General features: G+C 39.6%; 1 protein-coding gene across 1 annotated transcript in view; it reads right to left on the bottom strand.

The window, feature by feature from the left end:
• Positions 1-2296: 2296 nt before the first annotated feature.
• Positions 2297-13649, bottom strand: part of Pip4p2 (phosphatidylinositol-4,5-bisphosphate 4-phosphatase 2) — a 51042-nt gene continuing 39689 nt past the window's right edge. Inside the window, exons 6-7 of the mRNA NM_028264.4 lie at positions 5035-5125; positions 2297-3833 (exon numbers count right to left, since the gene is read on the bottom strand). Of these exons, the coding sequence (NP_082540.1) occupies positions 3690-3833; positions 5035-5125 (235 nt within the window). The 3' untranslated portion in view covers positions 2297-3689. The remainder of the gene's footprint in view (positions 3834-5034; positions 5126-13649) is intronic.

Below are 13649 nucleotides of genomic sequence, written 5' to 3'. Positions count from 1 at the left end.
ATAAGTAGTTATTAGCCATAAAGTATAGGCTAACCATGCTATAATCCATAGACCCAAAGAGGCTAAGTAACAATGAGGGGCTAAGGCAGGATGCTTGAATCTGAGAAGGGGAAACACATTTGACATCAGAAGTGGAGGGAGGGGACTGGGTCAAGGAATGGTTGGGGGTGGGAATAGGAGGGGTGAGGTGGAGAGGGGATGGAAGGGGAGACTGTAGGGAAAGAAACATCCTAGCTAGAAACCCAGGACAATGGAAATTCCCTGGAATCTATGAGAGTGATCCTAGCTAAGACTCCTGGCAATAGGGGATAAGGGATCTGAACTGGCTATCACCTATAACCAGGCAAGACTCCTAGCATAACTGTCATCTGAGAGGCTTCACCCAGCAACTGATGCAGAGATGTGGATTGCTGTCTCTATGCAGGTGAGGGCAGGCACAAGTTAAGGCTAAAGCCTGTGACTGGACAGTGGGAAAAGAAGGTGGGTTGAGAGTTTGAGAGACAAGTACAGAGACAGAGAGACAGAGAGGCAGACGGAGATGAGGAGACAAGATGGAATCTATAAGAGAGGAAGAGGAACCAGAACCAAGCAGTCCTCGGAGCCATAAGTACTGGGGACTTCTTAGGTGATTAAATAGTAAGTACGGTGTGTTTGTCCCATCTAAGTGTGCAGCTTGTGTTTATAGCAGTTGAGTTTTAAGTTCTTTATGTGGGTGTTTTGTGGTTGAAAATTCACTGATATAAGTCTGACTGATGAATAACAAGCCTCTAGAGTTTCAATTTTGCCAGGTTACAGGGATCAATGACAGCTAACAACCGGATGGATGGCTGGGAATGTGAGCAGGATCTGCCGCAGGAGTAGGAGTAGGGTAGCTGCCACATGGGGACCATGGAAACCCTGGTGGCAGGAACTGTGATAATGAAACATGGAGCCACAATGTAGGTAGCTGGACACCCCCCTCCCATTTAGGTGGCAGATTGGATCCGCCACTGCAGGGTTTAACAGAACAGCTTACAAAATTAGGATGGTAGCTTCTGTGCCCGGCAATTGTGTTACCTGTTGATTCTAAACTAAGATTGTGTGGTGTTTTCCTTCATTCGGTGACTCAACTGGGTTCCAGAGAAAGGTACGGCAGCAGGGCACCCCAGCCAGCCTTGGGAATTTGGAAGCATGGGGCGGTCATGGCCACAGCCCGCCATGGAAACTTCGCTAGCCCGGTGGAGAGATTTCGGAGCTGAGTTGGCTTGTGTTGGGCTGAGGACAGGCCGGCCTGTCTGCATGTTCCAAGCCAGCGGTAGCATGGATTGCTTTTTTAATATTTCATGCAACACAGAGACCCACAGCCAAACATTAGGTGGAGCCTAGGGAATCCTCTGGAAGAGTGGGAGGAAGAACTGAAGGAGCCAGAGGGGTCAAGGACACCAAAAAAAAAACCTGCAAAATCAACTAACCTGATCCCATAGGGGCTCATAAAGACTAAATTGCTACCCAGAGGGCTACCCAGACATGGGATGGACCTGGGCCTTTCGTACATGTAACAGTTGTACAGCTGAGTCTTCATGTGGGATTCCTAAAGTAAGCTTTAAGCTTTAAGCTACACAGCCTGCCTTTCTCTTATCTGGATGCCTTGTCGCCTTGTCTAGCCTCAACAGAAGATGTACCTAGTCTTACTGCAACTGGATATGCCAAGTCTGGTGGACGCCCATGGGAGGCTTCCCATTTTCTGAGGAGAAGGGGAAGAAGTATGGATGAGGGGAAGGGAGGAAAGGAGAGTGGAGGGGCTAGGCAGAGATGAGGGAGAGGAAGCTGTGACAGGAATGTAAAGTAAACAGACAAATTCATAATAATAATAAAATACAAATAAATACTGACCCAAGTATATATAAGCACTAAAAATAATCCAATCCCCCATGCATATTCATTCTTTCCTTACCAGGAAGGTATCCAAGTGGGGATGAGCATATGAACAAACTGTCACATATATCCATCCCATAGATACATTCCGGAAGGATATTGTCAAATAGCATAGAATACAATGTGAGAGCTGTTACAAAGTACTGTCATTAAGACAAGACACTGATTATTTTATTCTGAATATACAGTGTGCTAACAATACCATAGCATACCAAATAAAAATATTTAAAACATAGTAATGAAAACAGAATAAAAAAGATAAAGGAACATTATCCAAAAATGGTCTGTCTTCCTTAATATGAATATTTCACAGCAAGATCTCAAAGTAAATTTTGGAAATAAAATCTAATTTTTTAGGAAGAAATAGAACAAAGTGATTTTTGAATAATAATCTTTATTAGCATATTTTCAAAGGTACATAGAATCCTGAGCTACTTCATTTATACATTTATCATTTTCTCTTTGAGGTGTAGCTGACTCCGACTTTGCATTAAGTACATTTTCATATTAATCAGGAACATAAATAATTTAGAACATTAGTCTTGTCCCTTGGAATCACCTACTAATGTATTCAGGGCATCTCATTGTCTAATTCTACAATGTGAAAGAGTTTAGACCACTGACTCTCAAGGAATTCCTTCTAAACTGCAAAACTGGGCAGTGCAAGAGCTGAGTCCATGAATTCCACGCGAAGTTTTAGGTGACGATGAAACTCTCTCTCTCTGATCCGTTCTCTTGAAGAAGTCGAGTCATTATCTGACCAGGTGAGAAATGGTAAGAGAATCTCTAATTCTAACTTTCAGCTAAAGCAAAAAAGTCCTAAGTTCTCTTCCCAGAGAAGCGGGTGTACACAGATGTCAAGAAGATAAGTTTACCATGATTGAATGAAAAGGACTGCAACCCAGTGTCAACATGTCTTTGACGAGATGATGAAGTATTATAAAACATGTTGTCTGAAATACTTCCTCCAGTTTATAAAGGAATACATTCAGCAGAGTAACATTAAATTCCATAAATCCAGACCAGATTTTTGTAAATGCTAAATAAAAAGACAAGACTGAAAGGCAAAAAGTCCTGTAATCTTAGAGAAAAGACATTTATCTAACATCTCCAACTGTGGACTATATATATGTTCATCCTAGGTATTTTAATTTACTACCAAAATATTGTATCTTTCTACAAACAATAACAAAAAAAAAAAAAAACAAAAAAAACAAGCATATACTATCTAGAAATGATTCTCTGACAAGAATGTCAAGTTTTTCAAAGTACACTCAATTTGTTTTTCCTGAATAAGGTATCTATACTCTTAGGTTAAAATTACAGTAAGCAGTTCAAGCAAAAATGCATATTGCTTAGATTTTTAAAGCAAGCAATTCTGTTTAAAATGTAAGTATAAATGTGACCCTATTGTAGAAACATTTATAAACACTTCTTGGGGATAGTCCCACAGCAACAAGTAATGGAACAACTGGTTTAAACATAATGAAAGACTGATATTAGATATAACGTGGGAGGACAAATGCAAAAATACCTTTATGATTTAAAAGAACAGAGACACAGCTTTATTTTTCCAAGTCTGAAAACCTAGCAGCAAAATGAACTTGCATATAATGTACTTCAGTGAGCGTCTGTTCAGAAAAGACTCACAAATTCTTGAGACTACTATACAAACCAGGATGGAATCCAGGAGGATAAATGATTTGAAGGCGTCCAGCAGAGCTTCTCAAGGACTACTGGACACTCTCGCCTGCATCAAGGATTCATGAGGAGACTTAAGCAAAGCCGTGCTCTGGATAACTGACTCTGATTGCGCCCCAGTAACAAGCTCGGATAAGGCAAATCAAACCTAGCAGATAAGCAATTGCCCAAGACACATAGGTTGCATGAAATCGCCTTGAAAAATCTTGTGTGCCAACCTGAAACGAAAAATAACATCAAAGCAAGAGATTAGAAACTTTAAGGAAATGTCCTTTTGGAAAACTTGTGTTGGCCTCCCTGTTTGTGATAATATGAAGTGTATTTCCAAACTGAAGCCACTAAGTACCTGTAAGACTACATGTAGCTCTTGACTCTAATCGACAGACAACAATGATACTTGTATAACTACAAATTTTATGAAGTAAATAGAGAAGCGCACTGCCAGACATAGTGATGCATGCCTGGAAACCCCTGAACTCATGTGAAGTTATCTTTGTAAGGTGTTTAACCCATGTAAATATTCACTCCCATGTGGCACTGCTAATGATATGGGACCAGGTATATTAACCAAGGAACACAGAACACAGAAAGCAAAGATCAACTCCCTGTCTTTGTCTGGAGTGATTTCCATGCCAACTGCTCAACTTCAGTCTCCTCTGAAACTAACTCATTCTCATAGCAAATGTTGTTTTGAGTAGAAGATATTTCATGACCATAAAACGTTGGTTCTGCCAACTCAACAAAAGTAAATGGGCTTTTGACAAATAGTGAATTTCTCAGTGCTAAAGACTTTCAAATAGGCACAACCAACCTCTCTCTAGATAGGCAGACTTCATTAGGAACAGGACACGCACAATGAAACAAGCTCATAAGGTTAATATAATGTCATAAAATCTTTTATAAGGCTGAAGAGATGGTGTGGGTAGGAGCACTGACTGCTCACCCAGAGGACCTAGATTAGATTCTCATCAGGCCTCACAACCCAGCCTCGGAGAATCTGACACCTTCTGCTGGCCTTCATGGGCACCGGGTATGCACGCACACAAAAAAATGCCTATACATATAAAATCAGATAAAAATGGATAGTTTTTTTTAAAATAATTAACTAATGGGAAATAAAGACATATCCAAGGATTGGGTATCTGATTGACCACAGTCCCTCAGAAGCTCAGGAGCCTGTCGTGCTGAGTGACCACTAACTTGGGGATCTCTGAAGGGTGTACCAAGTCTCACCACAGACTAAAGTTGATAAACTTGCAGAAAGAATTGTAAGAGTAGTGTTCAGTCTCTTGGCATAGAAGAGTACACCTATAATCCTAGCACTTGGGAGGTAGAGGAAAGAGGATCATGAACTCAAAGACCAGCCTCTGCTCCATGGGCCCCTGTATCAGAATGAGGAAACAAACAAGTGGTACTCACAGTTAATCCAACTGCAATGAAAATACATATCATTCCGATGGTGACATACGCACAGCAGCGTCTCCGGGGAAGGGCGCTACCTACCGAGGAGCTGCAAAGAGCAAAGCAGGGGGACACTTTAAACATCTCCGAAAAAATTCCCCATCGTGTCTTCATGACTTCTCATGTACTTAGGAGCTTAATGTGTTTCTTCAAAATGACAGACAGGATTATAAACTGACATGTTTCAACAAATGGCAAAAGCAAGTGGTGCCTTGCTCACTGACAATATTCATAAAAATAAAAAGGGTAAATAAAAAAGCCACTGTGGTCCCTGATCATCCATCAGATAAATGTCCATATCCCAGAAGTCTTTTCTGGAATGGAGGATAAAATGTTAGCTAACAAGTAGTACTTGGCTTGCTTATAGTTTATGTTTAGTGCAGAAAATTTTGAAAATAAGAGAAATGAGCGAAAAGGCAAAGTATGTATAATTCTACTACCTGAAAACAGTTTTCAGGTACTCACGTGTACTATTCTCATGTATTATTCTGACCCATAGGTGGCATGGATGTTTTCCTGTTATCAAGCATTCACACAATGGAGTTCTGATACATAATCAATAGAACCAACCATTTCCCAACGATTTACATGGAAGTGTTTTCATCATTATAAAAACTGTCAACTAAGCAACATTTAAAAGGCATTGTGTTTATTTTTTTCATCATTTCTTAGATTTTTTACAAGTAGAATTATGACATTGCAGGAGATAAATTTTTAGGTTTCTTAATGCATAGTGTTTAAAAGCATCTGGGAAATCCATTGAAGCATACACTGCTACCGTGCTTCTCCAATGAGATCCAAAATCTGGTAACATTCTACCTCCACCTCCAATTTTGGTTAATTTTCAAAATGATGCCACTATAGCAGAGACCAAGTCACCCAAGCCTTGTGGGCACTGCTTGCCAATATACATATTTTTTTTAATATATACCATATGCAGGCACTGTTAGTGAACGACCTTCGCATGGCCAGTGTCAAGACCATGTGTAATCATTCATGGTTGTCTATTAAATAAGTGAGATGAAGGAACAGGCCACAGAAACAAACACACAGTACTGTACAGAAGTTTGTATTATGCAAACCTTCAATTTCCTTCAATACCCAAATCTTCTGAGAAGCTAATGAACTTTGTTGCAAATACATGCATCATCAATTTTCCTGGATGAAACATTCACATAAATATCCGAGTGCCCCAGAGACAACCATAGACACTGTACTGTGCAGGCAGCTGCCTGGAATCAATAGGGCATAGAGAGTTCAAACCTCTATACTCTATTTAGCCTTAGAGTAGTTTTGGTTTTATTTCTTATGTATCCTAAGAGCAGGATTCTTGCCTTATAGCTCAGAGCTAAGTGTTGTTTCTCATTAGAACTACCTGTCTAGCAATCTCTGGAGGTCTCTAATTTACCATGCATGAAAAACAAAGTGAACTTCTTAGAACTGAGCACTGAAGAAGTCAAAGATTCTAAGTGAACATTAGAACTGCTTTTGCATGTACCAAAAGAGTAACTCGGGTAGTACACTAATTTTATGTGAATCCTGTTTAGAAAACCCATGTCTTTTATTTTAAACTGTTCAAACTAAGTCATCAGAGAAGGAAGAAATCATTGCTACTCCACAGCCTGTGTCAACCTGCCACATGGATGAAATGAGGACCAAGGACTACTCTTGCATCAGTAAAAGCCTTAGAATCTAATACTATGTGGTGCTGTATGCAATATCCAGGATTGTTTGTGCATCTGTCAAATCTTTATAGATATGTGTGTTAAACTGTTTGTCTAGAATTTGACTTTTTATTTGCTTAATGCTCCACGGGGGAAACCTGTATTGATAAGAGACTATCTAATTCATTTATATTTTCATAACAAATATTTTCTTAACTTTCATCATTTTCTTAATACTTTCTTATTATAATCACTACATGAAGCACTAGTGTGTGTAGAAAAAAGTGTTGCGATATGCCATAGATATATCTTTAATAAATATCAAATTCAGCTGAACAACACCCTACTCAATAATAACTTGGTCAAGGAAGAAATAAAGAAATTAAAGACTTTAGAATTTATTGAAAATGATGGCACAACATACCCAAACCTATGGGACACAATGAAAGCAGTGCTAAGAGGAAAACTCATAGCTCTGAGTGCTTCCAAAAAGGAACTAGAGAGAGCATACACTAGCTCTTGACTTGCTTGACAGAACACCTGAACGCTCTAGAACAAAAAGAAGCAAATTCACCCAAGAGAAGTAGACGTCAGGAAATAATCAAACTCAGGGCTGAAATCAACCAAATAGAAACAAAAAGAACTATACAAATAATCAACAAAACCAGGAGCTGGTTCTTTTAGAAAATCAACAAGATAGGTAAAACCCTTGGCCAGACTAACCAGAGGGCACACAGACAGTATCTAGATTAACAAAGTCAGAAATGAAAAGAGATATAACAACAGAAAATGAGGACATTCAAAAAATCATCAGATCCTACTACAAAAGCCTACATTCAAAAAAAACTGGAAAATCTACATGAAACGGACGATTTTCTAGAAAGATACCAAATACCTAAAGTTAAATCAGTATCAGATAAACCATCTAAACAGTCCCATAGCCCCAAAGAAATAGAAGCAGTCGTTAAAATTTCCCAACCAAAAAAAAGCCCAGGACCAGATCGGTTAAGTTCAGAATTCTATCAGACCTTCAAAGAAGGCCTAATAACAACACTCTTCAAACTATTTCACAAAATAGAAACAGAAGGAACACTACCCAATTCATTCTAGGAAGCCACAGTTATGCTGCATATTCTCCCTTGGAGATGGAATGGTTTCTGCCTAATCAGGAACTTGTCACAATTTCCTTTTATAGAGGACTTCATAAGAGAATTTTTCTACTTCTATCATGTTTAATGTTCCAAATAGATTTTAAAAACTGGTTGAGTGCATATTACTTTTAGCTTCAGAAGATATCATGTATATTTAAGAGGCATTAACTATTATAAATTATTTTGATGACTTAAAACTATGTCAATACTGGGTTGTATATTTTAAAATAAATTTTATTATGATTTTAACATAATATAAAAATAAGTAAGTAAATATCAAATTCATGTCTTCAGCAAAATTGCATGAAACATGCCATTATTCTACCTAAATTCTTGCCAGCACTTCAACAACACTTAGTGTTGTTCTTATTTACCGCGGGCAAGAATGGTTTTTAATTATAGTTTTGAGTATGTATAACCCTTTTTTTTTCTAAATGATTAGACATCTTTTCAACTGCTAATTGGCCTACTTTCTTATTGAACACTTGTTCATGTCTTTAACATCTTTTGATAGAGATTTTAATCAAGAAAGTCAATGTAATATATGGCAATCCTTTTGTAAATTTATTTTTATTAATTCTAGTTATGTATAAGTGTGTGTGTGTGTGTATGTGTGTGTGTGTGTGTGTGTGTGTGTGTGTGTGTGTGTGTGTGTGTGTTTACAGGAGTATAGGTGTCTAAAAAGGCCATATGAATTAGGTTCACCTGGAACAGGACTTACAGCTGCTTATGAGCAACCAGGGAACTGTACTGAGGTCCGCGGTACTGTACTGAGGTCCGCAGTACTGTACTGAGGTCCGCGGTGCTGTACTGAGGTCCGCGGTACTGTACTGAGGTCCGTGGTACTGTACTGAGATCCGCGGTACTGTACTGAGATCCGTGGTAATATCAATACATGTTTTTAACCACTGAACCATCTTTCCAGGCCAAGGTAATTCTTTATATTAAAATTTTCCACTCTTCCTTTAAGGGTTATGATTTTTGATGCCTTATCTAGGAAGTTCTTTCTTATCCATTACAAACATACTTTTCTGTCTTCTAAAGTCTTAAATTTTTTACTTATTTGTATCTTAATTCACAAGAACATAATCATTATAACTACCAGTTTTCATTTTCAAATATTTGAACTTATAGTATATTATATACTATACTGTATTTATTACACACAAGTATGAGATTTATGTTTCTGATGAAGTGACTACAGTGTTATTTATTTTTATATTAGATAGGTAAGTTAGGACATGTGATAAAAAAGTAACACAGACCATAAAAGGCAAATCACAGTTGAGAGTTTGTTTCTCTTGGAACTGCAGATGCAGGTGTCCAGCTGAGAGCTGACAAATAGCCTTGTGCTGTCTGTGGTTAACTGGCATTGGCAGACTCCACTCAATTGGTAGCAAAGCTCCTGCCACTGTTACCTTTCCAGACAATCGGAGAGGGGAGAGAACATCCAATCAACCAATTCTGTGTTTAAGGAGGAGGTAGGAAGCTGGGCTCACCACTTTTACTAAGATTCCATTGTCTCCTACCCACGCACATAGCCATCCCAACTGTAAGGGATGGTATAGCTTAGATTAGGGATGTGTTGGGAGCAGAGTTCATTTACTAAAAGAAAGAACAGTACCAAAGACTTGCTACTGAACCTCACATGGATGTTTTGACTCTAGCTAGCATTTGCCTGGTGTGTATTTGCCTTTGGTGAGTGTTTCAGGGTTATAGCTTTTTCTATCTGTTTTCTTCATTCTATGCTCAACTGTTTTATTTTTAACCCTCTGCATTGGCTTCCACTTTGCTATTAAGATGCTTGCTGACACGAGCTATCTTTTTCTAGTCTCCCTTTTCAGGTAGGTTATTTTTCATTACCTACTTGTTTTGGAGCAAGAACTTTATTGGGAGGAAGTCGATCCTAGCCTTTCCATCTTCTGAAAGGCAAAGGCCATTTCTCTTCACCTGAATGGTAAAGCCTCAGGATAGCCCAGCTATGACTGCAACTTCATTGGTGGGCCCTTAAGGGATTCTTTTTAACTTTCATAAGATATACAAAGAGGATGTTTATTATTTATTTATTTTAAAACATTTATTAAAAAAGTGGAAAGGTTATTTAGTGTTCCCAAGAATCTAGTTATGTTTCAAACTATAAACTTCCCTCTTCACAAACCACTTTCTGAAATACTAGGCTTATAAGGGACACTTGCATAGTATGAGTATAGCTATTGCTGTGAAAAAAAAATTAATGCCAATCAATGTTCTTTGTAGTTTCCGATGAGGTAACGGGGGAAGGTGAGTGCTACAGCTTGAATATTGACTGCTTCTTCCCTTCCGAACCTTGCCTTGGAGGATAATCTTCACTGTGAGCTTTTAAGAGGGTGGGACTTGAATTGGAAGAACGCACAGATGTGTGGCTTTTGGAAAGGTGATTAGGATTGGGTAGTCACCAAGGTGAGACTCTCCCGAGGGAACCTTGTTTTGTTCTGTTCTTAAAGAAAAGACAGAAAGACCAGAAAAACAAACGTGTACATTCCTGGTCACTAGTCAGGTAAAACTTTACCACCCCAAAATTCTGCCAGCAAGAAGGTTGACACCATATCTAGGCTCTTAATCCTAGAGCACATAAGCTAAAATAAGCCTTTTTTTGTTCTCTTTATTATTCATGAAGTCTTAGCTATTTCATTATTGCAAACCCAATGAATCAACACAGTGAGGTTTCAAGACAGGGTGATTCTGAACTAGGTAGAAGGATGAGCCATTGTACTTCATAATCATAGACATGATTCAAGTATGAGGCAAAAAATAGTATTGGAAGCAAAAATGGTATAGAATGGTTATAAAAGCAAACAGGAGAAGCAAAGGAAATTTCAGCTCATCTGTGGGGTTTGGGGGAGGCGGGGGGGGGGGGGGGAGTGGAGCATCCAGGCCATACCACAGCTCACACAAAAGAATAAAGGAAAACATCAAGGGAGAGTAGAGGGTGTTTATGATGCAAAAGGATCTGTTGATGTGACCACATTGGGGGAGGGGTCGTTTGTAGATACAAAAGAAATCAGAAAAGCTGTAGAAAATAGGTGGAGACTTATATATGAGGGACCTTATCAAGCTTCCTAAGAAGTTAGTCAGCTTTGGGATTTTAGATAATGAACTTACAATGAACACTCTGGATGGGGAAAGGGAGACAGAAAATGTTTCCTCAACATACAGCACTAGAAGGACAAACTTAAGAAAGCAGTGGACAGGATTCAGATCAGAAGAGACATGACACCTTTTGAATTGTGCAGCATATAAATCACACATTTGCATGTCGTGAGAACTACTGGAAATGTGAAGGCAGAGTTTAAAATCATATGTGGATGTGGGCACATTTTCTAGGAAACTGGTTGAAAACTTTAAGGCTGAAGGCCAAAGGGTAAGTCAGAAGACCACTGTCACAACCCAAACACAAGATGCTGAATAAGTGACGCAAACCAGAAACAGGAAGCATAAGCCGGAGAAAGTAAAATGTCAAGACACATAGTGATAGGTTACCAGCATCCACCGAGAATGTGGAGAATAAATAAAAGATGCGATGGGAATTCTGGCTGCACTGGGGTGATAGGGCAACCTTCATTGACATGTCCATCATCTATAAGAAGTGCTGGGGTGCAGAGTGTGGTCAGGAAGTTGTTCAAGGTGTTTGTGATGTCAGCTAGACAGTAGAATGAAGTAACTGTAGATGAGATCATAAACAGGGACTAGGCAGGACAGCCAGGGCTACCCTGTCATGAAATAGGAAGGAAGGAAGAAGAAATGAAAGAAGGGAGGAAGGGAGGGAGGGAGGGAGGGAAGGAGGAAGGAAGGAAGGAAGGAAGGAAGGAAGGAAGGAAGGCAGGAAGGAAGGAAGGAAGGAAGGAAGAGGAGGAAGGGAGGAAGGGAGGGAGGGAGGGAGGGAGGGAGGGAGGGAGGGAGGGAGAGAGGGAGGGAGGGAGAGAGGGAGGGAGAGACAGAGAGACAGAGAGAGAGGGACAGATAGACAGAGAGACAGAGACAGAGAGACAGAGGGAGGGAACAGGGAAGGATACATAAAAGCTAAAAAGGGAATAAAGAGCAAAGCTCTAGCTGAGGGGGAAAGCTGTACATTAGTAGAACGCCAACTAATCCCAAAAGTTTCAGCTTTCAGCTATTCTGGGGAAAGAAGAGGGAAGTGACGGCCATGTTGAATACAAGACATTATCTGCACGTAGGAGAGACAAAGCTGAAGACTCAGTGAATGGAACACACCTGAGACTCTTTGTATCACCCACGATAAAAAGGAGTCTATTGTCTGCCGCCAGATCCACATCCTCTAGATCCTAAGGATCTAGTCTCCATCCAGTGCATCTAGAAAAAAGTCATCCTTGGCTCAACCTCCTCCACCCATGCTCAGTCCTCTCGGTGTACCCTTCAGGGCCGGCTGACACTCGGACTCCCTCCTTGCCTTTGCATGGTGACTGCTTCTGCAGTGCACCATCCTGACTTCTTCAGAAATCCCCCCTTATGTACACAACTCGGATCACATCTCACCCTCTCCTGGAAGTCACCTCTCATGATCATGTTCCTGCCCATCTTGGCTCCAAGAGCAAGAATCCATAATAACTGAAAACAGTAGAAAGGGATTCACAAAGGAGCTCTTGGTGATGTAGAACTGACATTCAGTGACGATTTAACAAAAAGTTAATCTCTCTCTTGGTCTTAGGTTCATTATAGCATGCCAGTGGGGGACCACAGCCCAAGTTGTACTTCAGAATGCTAGAATTGCATATCAAGATGGCAATGAAAGGAAAACAAGCTTTGAGCTGCAACGGCATCCACATCTGCATAAATAAGGAATAGGAGAACAAATTTCTTTGCCTGTGGTAATGTGGGGAAATGCTTGTGAGATTAACACATAGCACACTAGTTCTGTAGGAATAATTTTATAATTCCTATAACTGAAAAGAAGTTCTGGGATAGTTATGTTTAAAGAAATAAAATGCTATCTCAGTATCTTATTCTAATAGCACCTTCATGTTACGATAAAGAAAAACATGCCAAAAAAAAAAAAATTTGGAAGCCAGCCCTATTTGGAAACCAGCCATGGGTGCTCATGCGATGACAGCATCTGCCTTCCAGTAACAAAGGCCCCGAGTTCTCCCATGGTTAGCATATGACTCCAATTCTGCAATCCATCTTCTTCGAATGATGTTTAAGTTGGCTTAGTCCACATGAATTTCTATGCATACCATTCCCTAGGTTATTGATACAAATTCTTCTTTATATCAATACAGCCTTATGGTCAGAGATTTTACATTCTTATCGTCAGCAAAAAACAATGCCACTGTTCTAAAGTAGTTAATCAAACAGGTCCCTTAAGCATAACCCCTGTCCTTTCTCAACCGGTTCTTACTGTAAACCTAAGCTAACCTGAACTCTAAGATGGTTGCAAAAGCTCTGGCTACCGTGTACAGCTGTCTGGAAGGCCACGTTCACTGTGCCTAGCTTCCCATCCTCTGCTGCCTATCTTTTTTTAAATAATTTTAATACTACTTAATGTCCTTGAAGAAGATAGTTCCCACTTAGCTTTGTGCATTTTTGATACGCTCACACAAAAGTATTGATAGCATGCATAGTTACACATGCTAGGCATTGCTGTCTCCTAGCATGGTACTTTTCTGTGTATGTATATGGCGTAGTCTGCTTTTCTTCTCCATGAAAGAATGGAAGTTCATTGGAAAATAGACAAAATAAAATTAAGAACTTAGGTGATTAA

This window comes from Mus musculus, chromosome 4 (assembly GCF_000001635.26).
Source record: "Mus musculus strain C57BL/6J chromosome 4, GRCm38.p6 C57BL/6J".
Taxonomy (NCBI): domain Eukaryota; kingdom Metazoa; phylum Chordata; class Mammalia; order Rodentia; family Muridae; genus Mus; species Mus musculus.
This window is presented reverse-complemented; position numbering and strand designations above follow the sequence as displayed.